General features: G+C 46.2%; 1 protein-coding gene across 1 annotated transcript in view; it reads left to right on the forward strand.

Moving 5' to 3' along the window:
* Positions 1–26,530, forward strand: part of EGFLAM (EGF like, fibronectin type III and laminin G domains) — a 145,785-nt gene that overhangs the window by 104,398 nt on the left and 14,857 nt on the right. Inside the window, exons 10-16 of the mRNA XM_073543962.1 lie at positions 943–1,043; positions 15,127–15,227; positions 16,174–16,318; positions 16,411–16,600; positions 16,682–16,807; positions 18,411–18,654; positions 22,069–22,180. Coding sequence (XP_073400063.1) covers positions 943–1,043; positions 15,127–15,227; positions 16,174–16,318; positions 16,411–16,600; positions 16,682–16,807; positions 18,411–18,654; positions 22,069–22,180 — 1,019 coding nt within the window. The remainder of the gene's footprint in view (positions 1–942; positions 1,044–15,126; positions 15,228–16,173; positions 16,319–16,410; positions 16,601–16,681; positions 16,808–18,410; positions 18,655–22,068; positions 22,181–26,530) is intronic.

Here is a 26,530-nt window from a genome sequence, read left to right on the forward strand (position 1 = left end):
CGCTACACAATACACACAATTGGTACTGCTATACCGTGCACAGAAATAATAGTGTTGTGCCAAACACTTAAATAGTACTGATATACTGTTTCTAATAGTTGCCCTGCTATGTCATATACAATATCGGTGCTGCTATACTGTACACAGAAATAGCACTGTTATACTGTACTCTTAAATAGCACTGCTATGCTACACACAATAATTGTACTTCAATATAATAAATATAATTTATACTGGTATACTGTACACAGAAAATCCACTGCTATACCGTACACTTAAATAGTGCACGATATTAGTACAGCTAAACTGTTCACATTATTGGCACTTGTATACTATATACACAGATTAAACACTGCTGTAACTTAAAATTAAATAGTACCGCTATCTCATGCACAATAATTGTGCTGCTATGTAATGCATAGAGTTAGTACTGCTACACTGCAGACAGAAATAAAACTGCTATACTAAGCACTTAAATAGTACTGCTATAAAATAATTTCACTGCTATGCCATATATATTACTGGTAATGCAGAAATACTATTAATATACCATACTCCATATTTGTAGCACTAAACCGTACTCCTAATTCGTACAACTATACTGTGCATATAAATAGTGCAGCTTAGACATGTAAATAAATGTGCGCACACATAGATCACATTGATACATACTGCTGCCACTAGAGGGAGCTTGGGATAAACAGTATATGGTGCACTCTTCAGCTCCCCCTAGTGGTGGCTGCAGGAAGCCAGAATATTATCTTTTATGTCTCTGTCCATAGAGAGTATTTGGAGTTCTAGGTCTAATATAAAATATTCTACATCAAGAATCGGAGCAACAATTTTAACCTGTTTAGATGAAAACAAGAGATAATATTCATGTTAGTTTATGACCAGAAGGGAAAAAAAATGCAAATTTAACACAAGATATTTTTTTTTCAGATATTAACGTCCAGTACCCGCAGTTTTACGGTCACTCCTATATGACATTTGAGCCATTGAAAAACTCATACCAGACCTTCCAGATCACTGTGGAATTTAAGGTAAAGCCCAGACAGGGTGTCCCTCAGTGCATGGCCGCCCTGGGGTGACTATTATTGAACCAATGTGCACAGTATATATATATATATATATATATATATATATATATATATATATATATATATATATATATATGTGTGTGTACTGTAGGTAGCTAGGACTTAAATCATGTACAGTATGGAAATAAGTATTTGATCCCTTGCTGATTTTGTACGTTCGCCCACTGACAAAGACATGAACAGTCTATAATTTTAAGGGTAGGTTAATTTTAACATTGAGAGATGGAATATCAAAAATAAAATCCAGAAAATCACATTGTGTAAATTATATAAATTTATTTGCATTTGGCAGTGAGAAATAAGTATTTGATCCCCTACAAAAGTTAAGATTTCCAGCTCCTACAGACCAGTCAGATTCTCGTAATCAGCTCGTTAGCTGCATTAAAGACAGCTGTCTTACATAGTCACCTTTATAAAAGACTCCTGTCCACAGACTCAATTAATCAGTCAGACTCTATCCTTTACAACATGGGCAAGACCAAAGAGCTTTCTAAGGATGTCATTGACAAGATCATAGACCTGCACAAAGCTGGAATGGGCTACAAAACCATAAGTAAGACGCTGGGTGAGAAGGAGACAACTGTTGGTGCAATAGTAAGAAAATGGAAGAAATACAAAATGACTGTCAATCAACATCGATCTGGGGCACCATGCAAAATCTCACCTCATGGGGGATCATTGATCATGAGGAAGGTGAGAGATCAGCCTAAAACTACACGTGGGGGAACTTGTTAATGATCTCAAGGCAGCTGGGACCACAGTGACCAAGAAAATCATTGGTAACACATTACACCGTAAAGGTTTAACATCCTGCAGTGCCCGCAAGGTCCCCCTGCTCAGGAACACACATGTGCAGGTCCATCTGTCAATGAACACCTGGATGATTCTGTGAGTGATTGGGAGACGGTACTGTGGACAGAGCAGACAAAAATTGAGCTCTTTGTCATTAACTCAACTTGCTGTGTTTGGAGGAAGAGAAATGCTGCCTATGACCCAAAAAACACCATCCCCACTGTCAAGCATGGAGGTGGAAAAATGTTGTTTTGGGGGTGTTTCTCTGCTAAGGGCACAAGGACTATTTCACCGCATCAATGGGAGAATGGATGGAGCCATGTACCGTAAAATCCTGAGTGACAACCTCCTTCCCTCAGGACATTAAAAATGGATCGTGGCTGGGTCTTCCAGCAAGAGAGTGACCCAAAACATACAGTGAAGGCAACAAAGGAGTGGCTCAAAAAGAAGCACATTAAGGTCATTTAGTGGCCTAGCCAGTCTCCAGACCTTAATCCCATAGAAAACTTATGGAGGGAGATTAAACTCATAGTTGCCAAGCGACAGCCTAAGAGATGATCTGTAAAGAGGAGTGGACCAAGCCTCCTCCTGACATGTGCGCAAACCTCATCATCAACTCCAAGAAACATCTGACTGCTGGGCTTGCCAACAAGGGTTTTACCACCAAGTATTAAGTCTTGTTTGCCAGAGGGATCAAATACTTATTTCTTACTGCAAAACGCAAATAAATTTATAGAATTTATACAATGTGTGTGCTGACCCATCTAAAGTTATCATTGTATGCTTTATATAGTTGTGTTATGTTACCTTTTTTTGTGTTCAGTTTTACTTTTGGTCTTCTGCCACCTGCTGTCCTTTTTCTGTATAGCAGACTGCAGCTAATTATTTCTAGTACATGCCTTCCACTTCCTGGTCAAGGTCACTGCTTCTCTTCCTGTTAGCTGCCATTATTAGTTTCATTTTCTCTTGGGAGAGACTTGCCTATGTGGGGACTGTCCATTCACCTCGTGTGGGGACAGAACAGTCAAAAAACTGCCTTGAAGCCCGGCAAAAAATCACCCTTATATCCTAACCTGTCTGCCCGCTCACATACTGCAGCCCTGCTCTGCTAAGAAACTCTGTCACCCCAAACCGCATTGTGCATAGAGATTGTCTGTATATTGTCGGACTGCAAAACCCCACAATTCTCTAAAAACACATTGGGGATCTCGTCAGGACGTCTTAACTAAGTTGCACTGCGATTTCCAGCCCCCAATTCAAAAGTTCAGTTTCTTAAAGAGACAGTGCACCTTAAATCAAAATGGCTGAAAAAGACCCTGCACAGTCTCCCACTGCTGAAACAGAGCAAATACTATCCGATACTGTCCATTATGAAGAGGGGGAAACAGAGTCCGCTTCAGAAATAGACCAAGACTCACGACCAAGACGCTCTGTCAAACCTACCATAAAAGTCGTCGAAAACTATCACAGTACAAAGGATGAGTTCAATGACAACCTGGGCGACCTATGGGAACGAATCACCTCCCTCATGTCAAGCATCCAACGCCACAAAAATGATGCAGCGGGTCTACAGGACACTATAAAACGGCTAGACACGGCCTACGGAAGATACAAGAGACTGTCCGCAAGGTACGCCGCCTTCCTAAAAGACTCCAATATTGATAAAGCCTCATCAGAGTTAAGCAAAGTAGATTCCACAGACAGAGAAAGGGACGCCGCCGTGCAAGACGCCAAAGATAAAGCGGAGCTCCGTATTCCTCATCTGCAAGAATCAAGTTCCCGCAGGTCAGGCTCATCCCGACACTCTTCTCGGTCATACAAATCATCCTGCTCAAGAACTTCAGCCCTCAGCGACAGAATCCTAGAGGCCCGTTTAAACGCAGAGCGATCCAAACTAAGACGCTCCTACACGGAAAAGAAAGTAGAAGCAGAGGCAGAAGCCTAGAAAGCAGAGGCAGAAGCCTAGAAAGCAGAGGCAGAAGCCAAGAAAGCATCGGCAGGAGCCAAGATAGCATCGGCAGGAGCCAAGATAGCATCGGCAGGAGCCAAGAAAGCATCGGCAGGAGCCAAGAAAGCATCGGCAGGAGCCAAGAAGGCAGAGGCAGGAGCCAAGAAGGCAGAGGCAGAAGCCAAGAAAGCAGAGGCAGAGGCAGAAACCAAGAAGGCAGAAGCAGAGGCTCGGGCAAAGATTCTTCAAACAGAAATGGAGGACGAAATCGCGCTAGCTGAAGTAAAAATACTCGAGCAAGCATTGAATCAAAACCTCGACCCGATTTGCCTACCACCACTGGAAGAAGAGGACCCAGCCGTCCGTACCAGCGATTACATGCAGAAACAGATATCTGCAGCACACACCTTCTCCAGCCACGTTCAACCCACCAATGTGGAAACGTCCAAGTCAGCCCAACTTACTGTGCCAGTGTTACCCACAGCATCCGCAGAGACCCAAAACCAACGCCATAACGTGTCCCCTCAGGTGCAGCAATCATCACAAGGCGACCACAAGATGCACTCCAGTCCATCTCCACAGTTCAAGCCGCAGTCATCAAAATCTCCAGATGATAAACCACAGCTCAACCCTGCAGCAACATCATTCTACCTGGGAACAATTCATCCTTCCACACCACACAGCTTATACCCCGAGAGGCAACACAAGCGAACATGGTAACAAGGAGTGAAGGATCGGATACGACCGAGTTAGCCAGGTTTATGGTGAGCAAAGATCTAATCAGCACCAGCCTCTCAAAGTTTGACGACTGTGCAGAGAAATACAGAGCCTGGAAAGCGACCTTCAAGACCACCTTGGCTGACCTCAATCTATCTGCAGAACGGGAGCTCGACCTCATGGTAAAATGGTTGGGTCTTGACTCCACGAACCGTATCAAGAGTCTTCGGACCGTCTACGTGGGGCAAGCTGAAGCAGGTCTCACTGCTGCCTGGCTGAGACTTGAAAGAACCTATGGCAGCGCTAAGGCCATAGAAAAGTCCCTATTCAAGAGACTGCAGAACGTTCCAAGGATCAACCTTAAGGAAGCCCACAAGCTTCTGGACTTAAGTGATCTGCTTATGGAGCTGAAACTTGCAAAAGGAGACCCTCGTTTGTCTGGATTATGCTACCTGGACACTGCCCATGGGGTGAACCCAATCGTCTCAAAGCTGCCGCATAGTCTGCAGGAGAAGTGGGCAGTATGCGTCTCCAGGTACAAAAGATCACATGATGTCACCTTTCCTCCGTTCAATAAGTTCTGCAAGTTTGTCGACGAACAGGCCCAAATGAGGAACGACCCTAGCCTAGACTTCCAGGAGTCTAACACTACAGCTCCAGCAACACCGTCATCAAAGTATGAAAGCGTCACACATAGACGCAAGGACTTGAGGAGCAGTATAAGTGTCAGAAAGACTAACCTGCCACCACCTGCAGTAACTGCCGATAAACAGTACACTATTCCATCGAGAGATAAGTCTTTCAATCGTGAGTGTCCCATTCACAAAAAACCACACTCACTGAACAAATGTAGAGGCTTCAGGTCTAAAACCATTCAGAAGCGCAAGAAAATCCTCAGCGAACTTGGAGTATGTTTCAAGTGCTGCGCCTCATTAGAACACATGGCCAAGGACTGTAAATCTGCCATAAAGTGTGAAGAGTGTCATAGTGACAAACACCCGTCAGCTTTGCATCCAACCTCAGCTACCAGCGATCCAGCAGTCGCAGTTACCTCTAGTCCGGCTACAAGCCATGGCGGGGAGCCACAGAATAACGCCAAGTCTACCACGGCTGTCTCCTGCTCATGCTCAGAGGTATGCGGGGAGAGCCAAAGTGATAAATGTGCCTAATCAGAGTTTATCCAGAAGAGCAACCAGAGAAGGCAGTAAAAATGTATGCCATCATTGATGATCAGAGCAATCGATCCCTAGCTGGATCTAAGTTCTTTGAAGCCTTTGGAATCAAGGGACCAGCAGCGCCCTATACTCTGAACACTTGCTCAGGACGCATAGAGACTAGCGGCAGGAGGGCACAAGGTTTCATTGCTTCTCCTGTCAACGGTGCCGTAGAAATACCCCTATCTACGCTAATCGAATGCGATCAAATCTCCGACCGAAGGAATGAGATCCCTACCCCAGAAGCTGCATTCCACCAACCACACCTAAGGCACCTAGTCAGCGTTATCCCACCTATGGACTCAGATGCTGAAATCCTGCTTCTGCTCGGCAGAGACAATTTAAGGATACATAAGGTCCGCCAACAGTGCAATGGTCCTGACTATGCCCCCTACGCACAGAGACTCGAATTGGGGTGGGTAATCATAGGAAATGTGTGCTTGGACCGAACAAGAGTCGATTCCTTTAAGACCTATGTACGCGGAGACGGACGAGCTACTTTCTGCCAACCATGCCCTCATCACTACGAGGTGAAAGAGAAGCCTCCAGATCCCGTACAGCTGCCTGATGTCATTCCTTCTCCCTATGCAGACGACTTGGGAAGATCGGTGTTTCATACAACTAAGGATGACAACAAAGTAGCCCCGTCAATGGAAGACAAGGAATTTGTCAGGATAATGGACAATGAGTTCTTTAACCCCTTCACTACCAAGGGTGGTTTGCACGTTAACTACCGGGCCAATTTTTACAATTCTGACCACTGTACCTTTATGAGGTCATAACTCTGGAACGCTTCTATGGATCCCGGTGATTCTGACATTGTTTTCTCGTGACATATTGTACTTCATGTTAGTGGTAAAATTGCATTCAAATAACTTGCGTTTATTTGTGAAAAAAACGGAAATTTGGCGAAAATTTTGAAAATTTCGCAATTTTCCAACTTTGAATTTTTATGCCCTTAAATCACAGCGATACGGCACACAAAAAACTTAATACATAACATTTCCCACATGTTTACTTTACATCAGCACAGTTTTGGAACCAAAATTTTTTTTTGTTAGGAAGTTATAAGGGTTAAAAATTGACCAGCGATTTCTCATTTTTGCAACACCATTTTATTTTTAGGGACCACTTCACATTTGAAGCCACTTTGAGGGGTCTATATGATAGAAAATACCCAAAAGTGACACCATTCTAAAAACTGCACCCCTTAAGGTGCTTAAAACCACATTCAAGAAGTTTATTAACCCTTTAGGTGCGTCACAGGAATTTTTTGAATATTAAAAAAAAAATGAACATTTAACTTTTTTTCACAAAAAAAATACTTCAGGTTCAATTTTCTTTATATTACCAAGGGTAACAGGAGAAATTGGACTGCAAAAGTTATTGTGCAATTTGTCCTGAGTATGCTGATACCTGATATGTGGGGGGGAACCACTGTTTCGGCGCATGGCAGAGCTCAGAATGGAAGGAGCGCCGTTTGACTTTTTAAATGCAAAATTGGCTGGAATTCAGATCGGACGCCATGTCACGTTTGGCGAGCCCCTGATGTACCTAAACAGTGGAAACCCCCCCAAGTGACCCCATTTTGGAAACTAGACCCCCCAAGGAACTTATCTAGATATGTGGTGAGAACTTTGAACCCACAAGGGCTTCACAGAAGTTTATAACGTACAGCGGTACAATTAAAAAATCATATTTTTTCCACAAAAATGATCTTTTCACCCCCAATTTTTATTTTTCCAAGGGTAACAGGACCCTAAAAGTTATTGTGCAATTTGTCCTGAGTACGCTGATACCCCATATGTGGGTGTAAATGACTATTTGGGCGCATAGCAGAGCTCGGAAGGGAAGCAGCGCCATTTGACGTTTTTGGCTAGAATTGAGATCGGACACCATGTCACGATTGGAAAACCCCTGATGTACCAAAACAGTGGAAACCCCCCACAAATGACACCATTTTGGAATCTAGACCCCCCAAGGAACTTATCTAGATGTGTGGTGAGAACTTTGAACCCCCAAGGGCTTCACAGAAGTTTATAACGTACAGCAGTACAATTAAAAAATCATATTTTTTCCACAAAAATGATCTTTTCACCCTCAATTCTTATTTTTCCAAAAGTAACAGGACCCTAAAAGATATTGTGCAATTTATCCTGAGTACGCTGATACCCCACATGTGTGGGTAAACCACTATTTGGGCGTATGGCAGAGCTCGGAAGGGAAGCAGCGCCATTTGACGTTTTTGGCTGGAATTGAGATCGGACACCATGTCGCGTTAGGAAAGCCCCTGATGTACCAAAACAGTAGAAACCCCCCACAAATGACACCATTTTGGAAACTAGACCCCCCAAGGAACTTATCTAGATGTGTGGTGAGCACTTTGAACCCCCCAGTGCTTCACTGAAGTTTATAACGTCCGGGCGTGAAAATAAAAAAATCGTATTTTTTCCACAAACATGATCTTTTAGTCCCCATTTTTTTATTTTCCCAAGGGTAACAGGAGAAATTGGACCCCAAAAGTTGTTGTCCAATTTGTCCTGAGTACGCTGATACCTCATATGTGGGAGAAAACTACTGTATGGGCACACGTCGGGGCTCGGAAGGGAAGTAGTGACGTTTTGGAATGCAGACTTTGATGGAATGGTCTGCGGGTGTCATGTTGCGTTTGGAGAGCCCCTGATGTACCTAAATAGTGGAAACCCCCCACAAGTGACCCCATTTTGGAAACTAGACCCCCTAATGAACTTATCTAGATGTGTGGTGAGCACTTTGAACCCCCCAGTGCTTCACAGAAGTTTATAACGACCGGGCGTGAAAATAAAAATATCGTATTTTTTCAACAAACATCATCTTTTAGTCCCCATTTTTTATTTTCCCAAGGGTAACAGGAGAAATTGGACCCCAAAAGTTGTTGTCCAATTTGTCCTGAGTACGCTGATACCTCATATGTGGGAGAAAACTACTGTATGGGCACACGTCGGGGCTCGGAAGGGAAGTAGTGACGTTTTGGAATGCAGACTTTGATGGAATGGTCTGCGGGTGTCATGTTGCGTTTGGAGAGCCCCTGATGTACCTAAACAGTGGAAACCCCCCACAAGTGACCCCATTTTGGAAACTAGACCCCCTAATGAACTTATCTAGATGTGTGGTGAGCACTTTGAACCCCCCAGTGCTTCACAGAAGTTTATAACGACCGGGCGTGAAAATAAAAATATCGTATTTTTTCAACAAACATCATGTTTTAGTCCCCATTTTTTTTATTTTCCCAAGGGTAACAGGAGAAATTGGACCCCAAAAGTTGTTGTCCAATTTGTCCTGAGTACGCTGATACCTCATATGTGGGAGAAAACTACTGTATGGGCACACGTCGGGGCTCGGAAGGGAAGTAGTGACGTTTTGGAATGCAGACTTTGATGGATTGGTATGCGGGTGTCATATGCGTTTGGAGAGCCCCTAATGTACCTAAACTATTGAAACTCCCTACAAGTGACCCCATTTTGGAAACGACCCCCCACCGAGCTTATCTAGATGTGTGGAGAGCACTTTGAACCCCCAAGTGCTTCACAGAAGTTTATAACGCCTGGGCGTGAAAATAAAAAAAACATTTTTTTCCGCAAAATTATATTTTTGCCCCCAATTTTTTATTTTCCTAAGGGTAACAGGAGAAATTGGACCCCAAAAGTTGTTTTGTAATTTGTCCTGAGTAGGCTGATACCCTACATGTGGGGGTAAAACACTGTTTGGGCACATGGCAGAGCTTGGAAGGGAAGGAGCACCATTTGACTTTTTCAACGCAGAATTGGCTGGAATTGAGATCAGACGCCATGTTGCCTTTGGAGAGCACCTGATGTGCCCAAACAGTGGAAACCCCCAATTATAACTCCAACCCGAACCTCAACACACCCCTAACCCTAATCTGAGCCCTAGCCCTAACCCTAGCCCTAACCCTAGCCCTAACCCTAACCCTAGCCCTAACCCTAACCCTAGCCCTAACCCTACCGGGAAAATGGAAATAAATACATTTTCTTTTAGTTTTATTATTTTTCCCTAACTAAGGGGGTGATAACGGGGGGTTTGATTTACTGTTTATGGCGGTTTTTATGTTTGGCAGCTGTCGCACGCTAAAAGACGCTTTTTATTGTAAAAATAGTTTTTGCATCACCACATATTGTGAGCTATAATTTTTCCGTATTTTGACCCACCGAGTCATGTGAGGTCTTATTTTTTGCAGCACGAGTTGACGTTTTTATTGGTACCATTTTCGGGCACGTGACATTTTTTGATCGCTTTTTATTCCGATTTTTGGGACGCAGAATGAACAAAAACCAGCGTTTCATGAATTTCTTTTGGGGGGGTGCGTTTACACCGTTCCGCGTGCGGTAAAATTGATAAAGCGGTTTTATTCTTCGGGTCAGTACGGTTACAGCGATACCTCATTTAGGTCGTTTTTTTATGTTTTGTCGTTTTTTTGCAATGAAAACTATTTTATATAAAAAATAATTATTTTTGTATCGCTTTATTCTGCGAGCTATAACTTTTTTATTTTTTTGCGGATGATGCTGTATGGTGGATCGTTTTTTGCGGGACAAGATGACGTTTTCAGCGGTACCATGCATATTTATATGCGTCTTTTTGATCGCGCGTTATTGCACTTTTTGTTCGGTGGTATGATAATAAATCATTATTTTTTTGCTTCGTTTTTTATTTTTATTTTTTAAGGGGTTCGCTAAAGGGGTTAACTAATGGGACAGTTTTATAGGGCAGGTCATTACGGACGCGGCGATACCAAATATGTGTACTTTTATTGTTTTTGGGTTTTTTTATTTTGAAAAAATGGATTTATTGGGGAATATTTTTTTTTTTTTTACTGATTTATTTAGCGATTTTTTTTAAATTATTTTTAACACTTTTTTTTTTTTTTTTTTTTACTTTATTACCTTGTCCCAGGTGGGACATCACTGTCCTGTGACAGATCGCTGATCTGTCACATCACAGATCACTGTGACAGATCAGCGATCTGTCACAGGCACTGCTGCAGACTTCCTCATGCCTGCGCTTTGCAGGCAGTGAGGAAGTCAGCTCCCTGCAGGCCCCCGTCGCCATCTTGGATCCGGGGGCCTGTAGGGAAAGAGCCCCCCGCAGCAGCGCTGCACATTGCGCTGCCGTGGGGGGCTCAGGGAAGCACGGAGGGAGCCCCCTCCCTGCCGATGCTTCCCTTTAACCCCCGGTACACCGCGATCGCGTTTGATCGCGGTGTGCAAGGGGTTAACGTGTCGGGGGCGGTCCGTGACCACCCCTGACACATTGTGCCGGGTGTCAGCTATGATAATTAGCTGACACTCGGCCGCGATCAGCGGCGCTCACCACGTGGGCGCCGCTGATCGCGATGACGTAATATTCCGTCCATGGTAATTAGGTCCATGGACACATGGACGGAATATTACGTCAATTGTAGGTAAGGGGTTAAGGACGAGACTAATCACTGGGTTTTTCCCCTACCCTTCCGAGCCACCAGGGTAAGACTCCCGAACAATCGTGAACAATCCTTGTCCAGATTCAACTTTCTCCAGCGCACACTTAGCAACAAACCTGAGATGAAAGAACACATTGTCACCTTCATGAACAAGATATTCCGGAATAACCATGCGGAGCCAGCGCCTCCCTTAAAGGAAAACGAGGAGTGCTGGTACCTACTCTCATTCGGAGTAAATCACCCACGGAAACCTAAGCAAATTAGAATTGTCTTTGATTCAAGCGCCAAACATCAAGGTGTATCGCTCAACGATGTCCTCCTCACGGGCCCTAATCTTACAAACAACCTAATAGGAGTGTTGGTGAGGTTCCGGAAAGAGCCCATCGCCATCACCGCCGACAATGAACAGATGTTCCACTGTTTCATGTTTCATTCAGAGAGGACCATAGGAATTTCCTCAGGTTCCTATGGTACAAGGACAACGACCCCAGCAAAGAGATGGTGGAGTATCCCATGAGGGTGCACATATTCCAGAACAGCCCTTCCCCAGCAGTGGCAACCTATGGCCTGCGGAGAACCGCACAAGAAGGAGAGACCGAATATGGAACAGACGCTAGAGACTTTGTAGAGAAAGACTTCTATGTAGATGATGGACTAAAATCTCTACCCACAGAAGAAGCGGCTATCCATCTACTCAAGAGGACCCAAGGTATGCTGAACCAAGCTAAGCTTAGATTGCACAAAATTGATTCAAGCAGCCTGGCTGTCATGAGAGCCTTTGATTCAAGTGACCACGCACCAGGATTCAAGGACATAGACCTGGGACCAGACTGTCCGCCTGTGCAGAGAAGCTTAGGCTTGAGGTGGAACCTGTCAGTCGACACCTTCAGTTTCCAAATAAACTGTGCAGACAAACCATTCACTAAACGTGGTGTCCTGTCAGTGGTGAATAGCTTATATGACCCACTGGGGTTCGTAGCATCAATCACCATACAAGGTAAATCCCTTCTGAGACAGCTTTCCGAAACCGTCAAGGACTGGGATGCCCCACTCCCTCCTGAGAAGGAACCAAAATGGGAAACCTGGAAGCAGTCTTTGTGTGCCTTGGGTTTGATCCACATACCGAGATGCTATGCCAGAACCTCACTGTTATGAATGGGTCACCGAGGAGGAAAAAACAACACAAGCCAAGTCTCAGAAAACCAGAGGGGTTGGTAACTATGCAGATTGCAGATCCCTGATCTTACCACACAACTAGCAGCAGTCGTGTAGTGTATCTACGATGATCCTAGACGCCTCGTCACAACCGGAGAGCCCAGAGCAGACCCCAAAGGAAAGACAGCCCCCCACATGTATTGACGGTGAAACAAGATGAAAACACAAACAAAGGCAGAAAAATAGGCTGAGCAAACGATGGGGCCCGACTAACTAGAAAGGACAGGAAAGGAAAGACACTGTCTGCAATCTGCCAAAAACCCTGCCAAAATAATGTCCAACACTTCTGATAGCAAAATTAACGCTGAAGTCACTAGACTTCTCCCACTATATCAGCACTCTGAAATATTCTGAGACAGAGCAAAAAGAGGCCAATCTAATAAGGAACCAAATGGCAAATACAGATAAATAGGAGTGGAAATTCAGCACAACCCCAGCAGGGGCTGGCTGACCACAAAAAACTGAATTGACCAACAAGAGCAAGTGTGAACAATAGCAAAAACAAACTTAACTTGAGAAGACTGGAACAGAGCTGAAGTCCAAGACCTGAGAAGCAGACTGAATCACCAGCACCAGGATAGGGCGTCGGCTGTCTTATATCCAGTCTGATACTCCAGAGATCCAATCGTTATCCTCATCAGGTGGCAGATCACTACCAATTAAACCAACCTCACTACCTCCTGTCACCACCAGAGGGAAAACGGAAGGAGGAGCAGAAAATGAGCTCACAACACCTCACTTGCTGCTAGCACTAGGAAGGAACTCCATGTATTCTCGGATGCATCCACGGAGGCCATTGCAGCAGTTGCCTATCTGAAGGTGATGGGACCTGACAATCAAGATCACGTTGGATTTGTCTTCGGCAAGGCTAAGTTGGCTCCCAAACCTGACCACACTATTCCCAGGCTTGAACTCTGTGCGACCGTGCTTGCAGTAGAACTCGCAGACTTTATACAGCACGAGCTGGACACCAACATAGATGACGTGCAATACTACAGTGACAGTAAGGTTGTCTTAGGTTACATCTACAACCAAACAAGGCGCTTCTACGTGTACATCAGTAACCGCATCGAGAGAATAAGGAGGTCTTCCAAGCCTGAACAATGGCACTATATCCCATCTGAACTTAATCCAGCTGACTATGCCACTAGACCTATGTCTATAAGGTCCTTTGCTAACTCTTCTTGGCTTTCAGGTCCTAAGTTTCTGTCGGAATAGAAGGGAAGTGAATGTGTCCAGGAAGTCTTCAGCATCCAGGATCCGGATGGTGATTCAGAAGGTCAGTGCTTTGGCGACAAACACTAAACCAACCTCCAGCCTTGGTTGCCAGCGCTTCGAACGCTTCTCCAATTGGATGAGACTTGTCAAGACTATCGCAAGGTTAGTCCACATTGCAAGATCTAGTCACAACTCACGTGGAGACAAAGACTGTCACGGATGGCACGTCTGCCACAAACCACTCGCTACCCAGTACGTTCCGGTAGGATGAATCACAAACAGAACACTGCCCTACTATTTCGTCCATTGGATTACTGTTGGGTCGGAGACAGTTTGGCCTAGTGCGGCTTCTCCGATCCGAAGATGGGTACCATTGGATTGTCTCAGGAACTGTCATCTACCTCGTTTTGAAGTTGTTATTATTGCATGCATATTTGTGTTTCCTTTCTAGGTTATTGAACTTTACTTACACAAAAAACATTAATATAGTGAAATCCCTTACGGAATTTCAGACGGGGAGTGTGCTGTCCCATCTAAAGTTATCATTGTATGCTTATATAGTTGTGTTATGTTACCTTTCTTTGTGTTCAGTTTTACTTTTGGTCAGCTGCCACCTGCTGTCCTTTTTCTGCATAGCAGACTGCAGCTAATTATTTCTAGTACATTCCTTCCACTTCCTGGTCAAGGTCACTGCTTCTCTTCCTGTTATCTGCATTATTAGTTTCATTTTCTCTTGGGAGAGACTTGCCTGTACGGGCTGTGAAAGGCATCAGTTTTTTGACCACTTCGTTGCACTCACAATTTGCTAAACTTGCTGAACACATCTTGCTGTACTACCTGGGTTGTTACACCTGCATTTCTGGAGAAGTACTGCATTACCAATCTTACGCTGTATGTCCAGATTTCCAATAAACAAGTCTGGACTTCACAATACCTGGTGTGTATCATCTCTCCGGACGCATGAACAGCAAAACAGCAACCATGGTCCTGTCTGCTCTGCATTGAGGAAAAGGAAGGTAGGAATCTCTCCCAGCCCCAATCAACTACACCTTCATTCAACTCGTGTGGGGACAGAACAATGTGATTTTCTGGATTTTATTTTTGATATTCTATCTCTCAATTTTGAAACTAGCCTACCCTTAAAATTATAGACTGTTCATGTCTCTCAGTGGCCAAATTTAAAAAAATCAGCAAGGGATCAAATACTTATTTTCCCCACTGTAACCTACGTCCCTGCATGTCATTTATATAATATTTCTCTATATTTATATACATATATTGCAGTTGTTTTTTTGCAATTTGCATTATTCTCCAGAGCTGCACTCACAATTCAGCTAATAAATGGAAAACATCAGAGGGGTTGTACCGCAGTATGGCTGCTCTAATGCTCAGTCTTCAATGATTGCCTTTGGGGGCAGAACCTCATGTGTCCATATTGCTCCTCAGGCTGATGGGGACGACGGCTTGCTTCTCTACTGTGGAGAAAACGAGTATGGCCGGGGAGATTTTATGTCATTGGCCATCATTCGCAGAACGGCTCAGCTCCGGTAAGTCACCGAAATACGACACTTTGCAGCTGACTAAAGATGTTTTTAGATGGGAAAAGTGTGTTAATTTTATTAATCCAAATAAGGTTAATATTTCTGAGCTAAAATCTTAAAATACTGTATCTTTATATCAGTCGGAGCTCCATTTTCCTGATACAATCTCCTTTCCACAGAGATTGACATAATAAAATTTTAGTTACTTGTTCCATCACTAGAGGGAGCTCATTTAGTGCTGTGTTAAAAGTAAAAACTGGAAGTGAGCTCCCTCTAGTGGTGACTGCACACAGGATCTTATCATGTATCTCTGTATACAGGGAGCTTCCCCTAGTGGTGGCTGCAGACAGGATCTTATCATGTATCTCTGTATACAGGGAGCTCCCCCTAGTGGTGGCTGCAGACAGTATCTTATCATGTATCTCTGTATACAGAGAGCTCCCCCTGGTGGTGACTGCACACAGGATCTTATCATGTATCCCTGTATACCGTGAGCTCCCCCTAGTGGTGGCTGCAGACAGGATCTTATCATGTATCTCTGTATACAGGGAGCTCCCCCTAGTGGAGGCTGCAGACAGGATCTTATCGTGTATCTCTGTATACAGGGCGCTCCCCCTAGTGGTGGCTGCAGACAGGATCTTATCATGTATCTCTGTATACAGGGAGCTCCCCCTAGTGGAGGCTGCAGACAGGATCTTATCATGTATCTCTGTATACAGGGAGCTCCCCCTAGTGGTGGCTGCAGACAGGATCTTATCATGTATCTCTGTATACCATGAGCTCCCCCTAGTGGTGACTGCACACAGGATCTTATCATGTATCCCTGTATACCATGAGCTCCCCCTAGTGGAGGCTGCAGACAGGATCTTATCATGTATCTCTGTATACAGGGAGCTCCCCCTAGTGGTTGCTGCAGACAGAATTGTTGTAAAATTAACCTTTTCTTTTCCAGGTATAATTGCGGTACTGGGACTGCAGTCATCACCAGTGACAGTAAAATTAAACCTGGCACTTGGCACATTGTGACTCTGTACAGAGAAGGTCTTAATGGATGGATCAAGCTTGATAACGGTGCTGCGGTGTCTGGGAGATCACCGGTAAGATCTGAGTCTACAGTGATGCTCCTAAGGCCCCTAAATCTCATTTATGCTGTTCTATAAAGTTTTGGGTTTTTGCTCTCCTCCACCAGGGTCAGTACAGTAAGATCACCTTCCGGACTCCCTTCTATGTCGGCGGAGCACCGAACATTTACTGGCTGGTAAAATCATCTGGAACCAACCGGGGGTTCAGGGGCTGCGTCCAGTCTCTATCTGTGAACGGCAGGAACGTGGACATGAGGCAGTGGCCGCTGGGGAAGGCGCTGAGTGGAGCGGACGTGGGTGAGTGACGCTCCGGTAACATATTTGCCCCCGTTAATCATCTGCTCCGCTGTAACCCGCTCGCCCGTCGTTCGTACACAGGTGACTGCAGCATCGGGGTCTGTGACGAGGCTTCTTGTGTCAATGGTGGGACGTGCACCTCCAGGTCGGCGGACTCCTACATGTGTCTGTGTCCTGTTGGATTTCAGGGGCGTCACTGTGAGGAAGGTGAGTCCGGCGGCGCGGCGTCCGGTATGCACAAAAATACAAAAGTTTAGGAACCTCTTTATGAAAACAGTCAGAGTTTAACCCCTGATGTCTCCTTGCCCGTCCTGGAGGAGCGAGCGGCCAGAGATCAGCCACCTAGATGGCAGCGTACGGCGCTTGTTTCCGCTCCATGCTCTTTGTGACTAATTAACCCTTTATTGATTCCCCCAATGTGAGAGAGGGACGTCCGGCACATGTTGTAGCCACAAAGTAGCAAAGAGAAGGGAACCAAGCATGTCAGAGCCCCCTTTTTTGAAGACCCCCCCCCCATTGCAGGTGCAAGGTCTGGTGAGAGCCCACCTATCCTTGTGGCACTGCGGAGATCTAGCTTATGTATGGAGGCAATGCACTCTGGGAAATAAGTATGCAAATCAGCTCTCCCCACAATGGAGGAAAAAAACCCCAACATGTCAATATGGAGAAAAAAGGAAACCTGGGTGCCAAACACCGAGGACACGCAGAGTGCCAGAGACCTAGTAAGTGCAGTCCTGTAAGGCGATGTCTGGCCACTAGAGGCGCTGTGGTCATCAGGAATATTCCTGATAATTGGAAAGCTGAAAGTCATCGAAAAATCTTTTTTCTTAGAAAGATCAGTAGTCAGCAATGGAAACGATTTCACAAGTCCTAATAATTTTTGCCACCTAGACCTCATACTAGTCAGTGCTGTCTGCGTCACGTGTATCACTGCTCCTCTTCTATCAGCGACGCCCGTCTCTCCAGACCTGATCACAATTGTTCTTTAGCACCTAGTTAATTTTTCTGCAGCGCCTCCGCAGGAGAGCTATAGAATTACACGGTGGCTAATGTGATCCATGTAATGCACAGTTGTGCCCAGGTCGCGTCCTCTGCTTCGGGTCTTGATTGAGGTTCCAACCTCTTTTAGAGGGGTTGTCCGGGGATTTTCATTCTACATTCCGCTGATATTGCCTTGAAGGATCTCTACCAGCAAGTGCCCGACAGTCCTCTATTTGTGGTTGACCTCTGCCTTTCGACACTAGACGTCACATTCCAGACAATGCTCTGTGAGCTCAACATCCCGGACTCCGGACTGATACACTGTAACAAACCAGCAGAGATCTGTGCAGCTGCTGCTGATGTGCTTTGCTCACAGAGCATGGTCTGCACTGGATAAACCATCAGCACAGATCTCTGCTAGATTGTTGCAATGTATCAGTGTGGAATGTTTCGCTCACAGAGCATTGTCTGCACTGGATACATTGTATCAGCTGAGAGCAGGACTAGTTCTGTACGATTCACTGACAGCAATCAGAGATCTATATATATATATTTGACTTTATTTGAGTCAATCTGGAAGTCTCCTATCTTAAAAGGTTGGAAAGACTCAGCTGCTTTCCTCCAGTAACAGTGCCACGCCTGTCCACAGGTTGTGTGTGGCATTACAGCTCAGCCTGATTAATTTTAACTGAGATAAGCTGCATTACCAGACACATCCTGTGGACGGATGTGGCGCTGTTACCTGTGTAATGCGGCCACGTCTTTCCTATCCCGTAAAAACCCTTCACGCGGTTGACTTTTCTCACGTCCTTTCCTTCCCTCCTCGCAGCCTTCATCCTGGCTGTCCCCCAGTTCAATGAGTCTGCCCGCTCCTATGCCGTGACTCGATGGCCGTTTGAGCCGCACCATTACCTCTCGTTCATGGAGTTCGACATGACGTTCCGGCCGGATGCAGACGACGGCACCATCCTCTACAGCTACGACAAGGACAGCAGAGACTTTATATCCATCGCCATGGTGGGGGGCTACGTGGTCTTCAGGTTTGACTGCGGCTCAGGAACGGCCGTGATACGGTGAGTGTATGGGGCGCTAACCTATTGCACTTTTTACCCTTTTTTTGTATCCAGAGTCTCAAAGTACCAAAAAAGGAGGGGCACAGGGCAACTGAAAATGACAAGACCCATTGAATCGGCCAGCTTCGGAGCAGCGCTCACAAGCTCTATATCATCGAGCTTGTAAGGACTGTGTTCCTTGCCTAGGAGACCGACCACCACTGATTCTGAACAGTAAACTTCAGAATCCCTTCGTTCTCAAGATCAGGATCATTTTTATGTTCCTTTTCGCACGCACTTTGGAATTTTAGCCATTTCAGAAGTAATAATGTAAAGAAAGAAATGTTGGCCCACACATAAATGAAGGAGCAAACAACTAGAAGAAAGGAAACTCCAACATCTGGATCTTCATTAAAACTACTCTCTATTGTAGAAAAAGTGAAAAGTCGCAGGTCCAATACCGACTATGACTATAAGGCCGGGGTCAGACTTGTGAGTGCAATGTGAGAAACTCGCGCGAGTCTCTCGCCTCAATACCCGGCACTCAGGACCGGAGTGGGCGGCTGCATGTATTCCTATGCAACTGAACGCTCCGGTCCCGATTGCCGGCGGTAGTGCCGGGTATTGAGGCGAGAGACTCGCGCAAGTTTCTCACATTGCACTCACAAGTCTGACCCCGGCCTTAAACACATTTCAGATTACTGCCTCTAGCCAGTTATAGTCGGCACCGGACTCGCAACTTTTAATTTTTTTTCTACAATAAAGAGTAGTTTTAACTAGATGTGTATTTCCTGAAGGAAGTACAGATAATGCTTTCAAATGGTGCCCGGGCTGCCCCTTTAAGAGAGACTTGCCTGCTGCCCCTGCAAGACTTTCAACTCAGGATCCGTTTTAACTGTGGGTGCCTCTCAGGGGCCACTTTGGCCTGTGTGGCCCCTCAGGGTCTGATTTGGTGGGTGGGGCCCCACAGGATCCGATTCGGTGGCATGGACTCCTCAGGGCTTGAATTGTTGGATGGGATCCCTCAGGGTCCGATTTTGTGGCCAGGGCCCCTCCGGGTCCGATTTTGTGGCCAGGGCCTCTCAGGGTCCGATTTGGTGGGCGGGGCCACTCTGGGTCCGATTTGGTGGGCGGGGCCACTCTGGGTCCTATTTGGAGGACGGGGCCACTCTGGGTCCGATTTGGTGGGCAGGGCCCCTTATGGTCTGATTTTGTGGGCGGGGTCCCTCTGGGTCCTATTTGGTGGGCGGGGTCCCTCTGGGTCCTATTTGGTGGGCGGGGTCCCTCTGGGTCCTATTTGGTGGGCGGGGCCCATCAGGGTCCTATTTGGTAGGCGGGGCCCATCAGGGTCCTATTTGGTGGGCGGGGCCCATCAGGGTCCTATTTGGTGGGCGGGGCCCCTCAGGGTCCGATTTGGTGGGTGGGGCCCCTCAGGGTCTGATTTTTGTGTGTGGGGCCCCTCAGGGTCTGATTTTGTGGGAGGAGCCCCTCAGGGTCCGGTTTTGTGGACAGGTACCCTCAGAGTCCGATTTGGTGGCTGGGGCCCCTCAGGGTCCGATTTTGGGGGTGGGGCCCCTTAGGGTCCGATTTGGTGGGCGGGGCCACTCTCGGTCCGATTTGGTGGGTGGGGCCCCTCGATCTGATTTGGTGGGCGGGGCCGCTCTGGGTCCGATTTGATGGGCGGAGCCACTCTGGGTCCGATTTGGTGGGCGGGGCCCCTCAGGGTCCGATTTGGTGGGCGGGGCCCCTCAGGGTCCGATTTGGTGGGCGGGGCCCCTCAGGGTCCGATTTGGTGGGCGGGGCCCCTCAGGGTCCGATTTGGTGGGGGGGCCCTCAGGGTCCGATTTGGTGGGCGGGGCTCCTCAGGGTCCGATTTGGTGGGCGGGGCCACTCTGGGTCAGATTTGTAGGCCAGGGTGGCTCAGCCTTCGATTTGGAGGCCTGGGTGACTCAGCCTTCGATTTGGAGGCCGGGGTCAATCAGCCTCCGATTTGGAGCCTGGGGCCACTCAGCTTTCGATTTGGCGCGCCGGCCCTTTAAGACTCATTTTGGTGCGCCGGCCCTTTAAGAGCCAGTTTGGCTCACTGGGCTTCTAAATCCACTTTGGCGCACATTCTCTCTCAGGGGCGTGCGTCATGTGATGAAGCTAGATTTGCATTTGTGCTGTGGGTTTTGCTTCAAGAGCTGAAATTATCTGCCAGAATCTCTGTCCTGGAGGTGTCATGTGAAGTTCGTAGGCGTTGGCATAGTAACTGGGTGTGCCTGTGCATATCAATGAGCTTAACTGCCATTTCAATCGCCTCAGGACATGTTTCCCTGTGGCAAAATTTTCCCATTGAAATGCATTGAGACAATTCATTCCAATGACGGGGAAAAAAAATTTCAAACGCAAATTGCGCAAAAACTACAAATCCGATTGACACTCATGGACGCTGGCTTCGAAACGACACCTCAGAGTCTGTGCGTGTAGCGGTTCTGGCCGTATTAATTGCGGAAATCAACTGAATAATAATAATAATAAGAATTAGTTAGCAGCGTTCGGATTACAATATAGTGGTTTTTCAAGCACTATAATGAAGATCCGGATGCTGGAATTCCCTTTCATCTATTTCAGAAGTAATGTTACAAATTTTCAGATACCAAGTGCGGCCACTAGTATTGCTGTGTGCGGCCACTAGAGGGCAGATTTGTATCAGGTATTGTTGTGTGCGGCCACTAGAGGGCAGATTTGTATCAGGTATTGTTGTGTGCGGCCACTAGAGGGCAGATTTGTATCCAGTAATGCTGTGTGCGGCCACTAGAGGGCAGACTTGTATCCGGTATTGCTGTGTGCGGCCACTAGAGGGCAGATTTGTATCCGTTATTGCTGTGTGCGGCCACTAGAGGGCAGATTTGTGTCCGGTATTGCTGTGTGCGGCCACTAGAGGGCAGATTTGTATCTGGTATTGCTGGATGCAGATCAGGATGATATGTGTTTAGGGACATAGTGTGAGCGACTGTAAAAAACAGTTTTTGCTTTTATTTAGGCTATGTGCACACGTTGTGGATTCCACTGCGGGTTTTTCCGCGCGGAAACGCAGGTAAAACCGCAGGTAAAGTGACCTGCGGTTTGGTCTGCGGTTTTGCCCTGCGGTTTCACACCTCTACTATGTTAAAGGTATGAAACCGCTGCGGAATCCGCCCAAACAATTGACATGCTGCGGTTTGTAAACCGCAGCAAAACCGCACGGAAAAAAGCGCATCGTCAGCACAGCGGTTTTGAAACCCCATAGGGTTTCATTGTACTGTACATGGTTAGCGGAACTGCTGAGTTTCCGCAGGGCCAAAACCGCTGCGAAAACGCAGCAGAATCCGCAACGTGTGCACATAACCTAAGTGATGAAACCTTTGTCCCGATATTCTGTACATGATCTTGTGCTTCATTTTCTGCTTTCAGAAGTGAAAATCCTGTAACCCTTGGCCAGTGGCATGAAGTGCGAGTCTCCAGAACAGCTAAGAACGGCCTCCTGCAGGTGGACAACCAGAAGCAGGTGGAGGGAATGTCCGAGGTGAGACTTCTTTCTGTATATGAAAAGTTTCACAACTTTCTAATAGATTTTTAGATTTCAATTTACAACCATCTGCTTATTGTCAGTGATTGAGAAAAGATGTTTCCATTCAGATGCACAGTCCTCCATATATCTAGCCCTGCACTCAGCCAATACAATGTATCCAGTACAGACAATGCTCTGTGACTCCAGACTGATACAATGTATCCTGTGCAGACAATGCTCCGTGACTCCAGACTGATACAATGTATCCTGTGCAGACAATGCTCTGTGACTCCAGACTGATACAATGTATCCAGTGCAGACAATGCTCTGTGACTCCAGACTGATACAATGTATCCTGTGCAGACAATGCTCTGTGATTCCAGACTGATACAATGTATCCTGTGCAGACAATGCTCTGTGACTCCAGACTGATACAATGTATCCTGTGCAGACAATGCTCTGTGACTCCAGACTGATACAATGTATCCAGTGCAGACAATGCTCTGTGACTCCAGACTGATACATTGTATCCAGTGCAGACAATGCTCTGTGACTCCAGACTGATACAATGTATCCAGTGCAGACAATGCTCTGTGACTCCAGACTGATACAATGTATCCTGTGCAGACAATGCTCTGTGATTCCAGACTGATACAATGTATCCAGTGCAGACAATGCTCTGTGACTCCAGACTGATACAATGTATCCAGTGCAGACAATGCTCTGTGACTCCAGACTGATACAATGTATCCAGTGCAGACAATGCTCTGTGACTCCAGACTGATACAATGTATCCAGTGCAGACAATGCTCTGTGACTCCAGACTGATACAATGTATCCAGTGCAGACAATGCTCTGTGACTCCAGACTGATACACTGTATCCAGTGCAGACAATGCTCTGTGACTCCAGACTGATACAATGTATCCAGTGCAGACAATGCTCTGTGACTCCAGACTGATACAATGTATCCAGTGCGGACAATAATGCTCTGTGGCTCCAGACTGATACAATGTATCCAGTGCAGACAATGCTCTGTGACTCCAGACTGATACAATGTATCCAGTGCAGACAATGCTCTGTGACTCCAGACTGATACATTGTATCCAGTGCAGACAATGCTCTGTGACTCCAGACTGATACATTGTATCCAGTGCAGACAATGCTCTGTGACTCCAGACTGATACACTGTATCCAGTGCAGACAATGCTCTGTGACTCCAGACTGATACATTGTATCCAGTGCAGACAATGCTCTGTGACTCCAGACTGATACATTGTATCCAGTGCAGACAATGCTCTGTGACTCCAGACTGATACAATGTATCCAGTGCAGACGATGCTCTGTGACTCCAGACTGATACAATGTATCCAGTGCGGACGATGCTCTGTGACTCCAGACTGCTACAATGTATCCAGTGCAGACAATGCTCTGTGACTCCAGACTGATACAATGTATCCAGTGCAGACAATGCTCTGTGACTCAAGACTGCTACACTGTATCCAGTGCAGACAATGCTCTGTGACTCCAGACTGATACAATGTATCCAGTGCGGACAATGCTCTGTGACTCCAGACTGATACAATGTATCCAGTGCGGACAATGCTCTGTGACTCCAGACTGATACACTGTATCCAGTGCAGACAATGCTCTGAGACTCCAGACTGATACAATGTATCCAGTGCAGACAATGCTCTGAGACTCCAGACTGATACAATGTATCCAGTGCAGACAATGCTCTGTGACTCCAGACTGCTACAATGTATCGAGTGCAGACAATGCTCTGTGACTCCAGACTGCTACAATGTATCCAGTGCAGACAATGCTCTGTGACTCCAGACTGATACAATGTATCCAGTGCAGACAATGCTCTGTGACTCCAGACTGATACAATGTATCCAGTGCAGACAATGCTCTGTGACTCCAGACTGATACACTGTATCCAGTGCAGACAATGCTCTGTGACTCCAGACTGATACACTGTATCCAGTGCAGACAATGCTCTGTGACTCCAGACTGATACAATGTATCCAGTGCAGACAATGCTCTGTGACTCCAGACTGATACACTGTATCCAGTGCAGACAATGCTCTGTGACTCCAGACTGATACAATGTATCCAGTGCAGACAATGCTCTGTGACTCCAGACTGATACAATGTATCCAGTGCAGACAATGCTCTGTGACTCCAGACTGATACACTGTATCCAGTGCAGACAATGCTCTGTGACTCCAGACTGATACATTGTATCCAGTGCGGACAATGCTCTGTGACTCCAGACTGATACACTGTATCCAGTGCAGACAATGCTCTGTGACTCCAGACTGATGCAATTTATCCAGTGCGGACAATGCTCTGTGACTCCACACTGATACATTGTATCCAGTGCAGACAATGCTCTGTGACTCCACACTGATACATTGTATCCAGTGCAGACAATGCTCTGTGACTCCAGACTGCTACAATGTATCCAGTGCAGACAATGCTCTGTGACTCCAGACTGATACATTGTATCCAGTGCAGACAATGCTCTGTGACTCCAGACTGATACACTGTATCCAGTGCAGACAATGCTCTGTGACTCCAGACTGATACAATGTATCCAGTGCAGACAATGCTCTGTGACTCCAGACTGATACACTGTATCCAGTGCAGACAATGCTCTGTGACTCCAGACTGATACAATGTATCCAGTGCAGACAATGCTCTGTGACTCCAGACTGATACACTGTATCCAGTGCAGACAATGCTCTGTGACTCCAGACTGATACAATGTATCCAGTGCAGACAATGCTCTGTGACTCCAGACTGATACACTGTATCCAGTGCAGACAATGCTCTGTGACTTCAGACTGCTACAATGTATCCAGTGCAGACAATGCTCTGTGACTCCAGACTGATACAATGTATCCAGTGCAGACAATGCTCTGTGACTCCAGACTGATACAATGTATCCAGTGCAGACAATGCTCTGTGACTCCAGACTGATACAATGTATCCAGTGCAGACAATGATCTGTGACTCCAGACTGATACACTGTATCCAGTGCAGACAATGTTCTGTGACTCCAGACTGATACACTGTATCCAGTGCAGACAATGCTCTGTGACTCCAGACTGATACATTGTATCCAGTGCGGACAAAGCTCTGTGACTCCAGACTGATACACTGTATCCAGTGCAGACAATGCTCTGTGACTCCACACTGATACATTGTATCCAGTGCAGACAATGCTCTGTGACTCCAGACTGATACAATGTATCCAGTGCAGACAATGCTCTGTGACTCCAGACTGATACAATGTATCCAGTGCAGACAATGCTCTGTGACTCCAGACTGATACAATGTATCCAGTGCAGACAATGCTCTGTGACTCCAGACTGATACACTGTATCCAGTGCAGACAATGTTCTGTGACTCCAGACTGATACAATGTATCCAGTGCAGACAATGCTCTGTGACTCCAGACTGATACAATGTATCCAGTGCAGACAATGCTCTGTGACTCCAGACTGATACACTGTATCCAGTGCAGACAATGCTCTGTGACTCCAGACTGATACATTGTATCCAGTGCGGACAAAGCTCTGTGACTCCAGACTGATACACTGTATCCAGTGCAGACAATGCTCTGTGACTCCACACTGATACATTGTATCCAGTGCAGACAATGCTCTGTGACTCCAGACTGATACAATGTATCCAGTGCAGACAATGCTCTGTGACTCCAGACTGCTACAATGTATCCAGTGCAGACAATGCTCTGTGACTCCAGACTGATACACTGTATCCAGTGCAGACAATGCTCTGTGACTCCAGACTGATACAATGTATCCAGTGCAGACAATGCTCTGTGACTCCAGACTGATACACTGTATCCAGTGCAGACAATGCTCTGTGACTCCAGACTGATACATTGTATCCAGTGCGGACAATGCTCTGTGACTCCAGACTGCTACAATGTATCCAGTGCAGACAATGCTCTGTGACTCCAGACTGATACACTGTATCCAGTGCAGACAATGCTCTGTGACTCCAGACTGATAAAATTTATCCAGTGCGGACAATGCTCTGTGACTCCAGACTGATACAATGTATCCAGTGCAGACAATGCTCTGTGACTCCAGACTGATACACTGTATCCAGTGCAGACAATGCTCTGTGACTCCAGACTTATACAATGTATCCAGTGCAGACAATGCTCTGTGACTCCAGACTGATACATTGTATCCAGTGCGGACAATGCTCTGTGACTCCAGACTGATACACTGTATCCAGTGCAGACAATGCTCTGTGACTCCAGACTGATACACTGTATCCAGTGCGGACAATGCTCTGTGACTCCAGACTGATACACTGTATCCAG

This window comes from Dendrobates tinctorius, unplaced genomic scaffold (assembly GCF_039654945.1).
Source record: "Dendrobates tinctorius isolate UK_male_01 unplaced genomic scaffold, ASM3965494v1 ptg000135l, whole genome shotgun sequence".
NCBI classification, from domain to species: domain Eukaryota; kingdom Metazoa; phylum Chordata; class Amphibia; order Anura; family Dendrobatidae; genus Dendrobates; species Dendrobates tinctorius.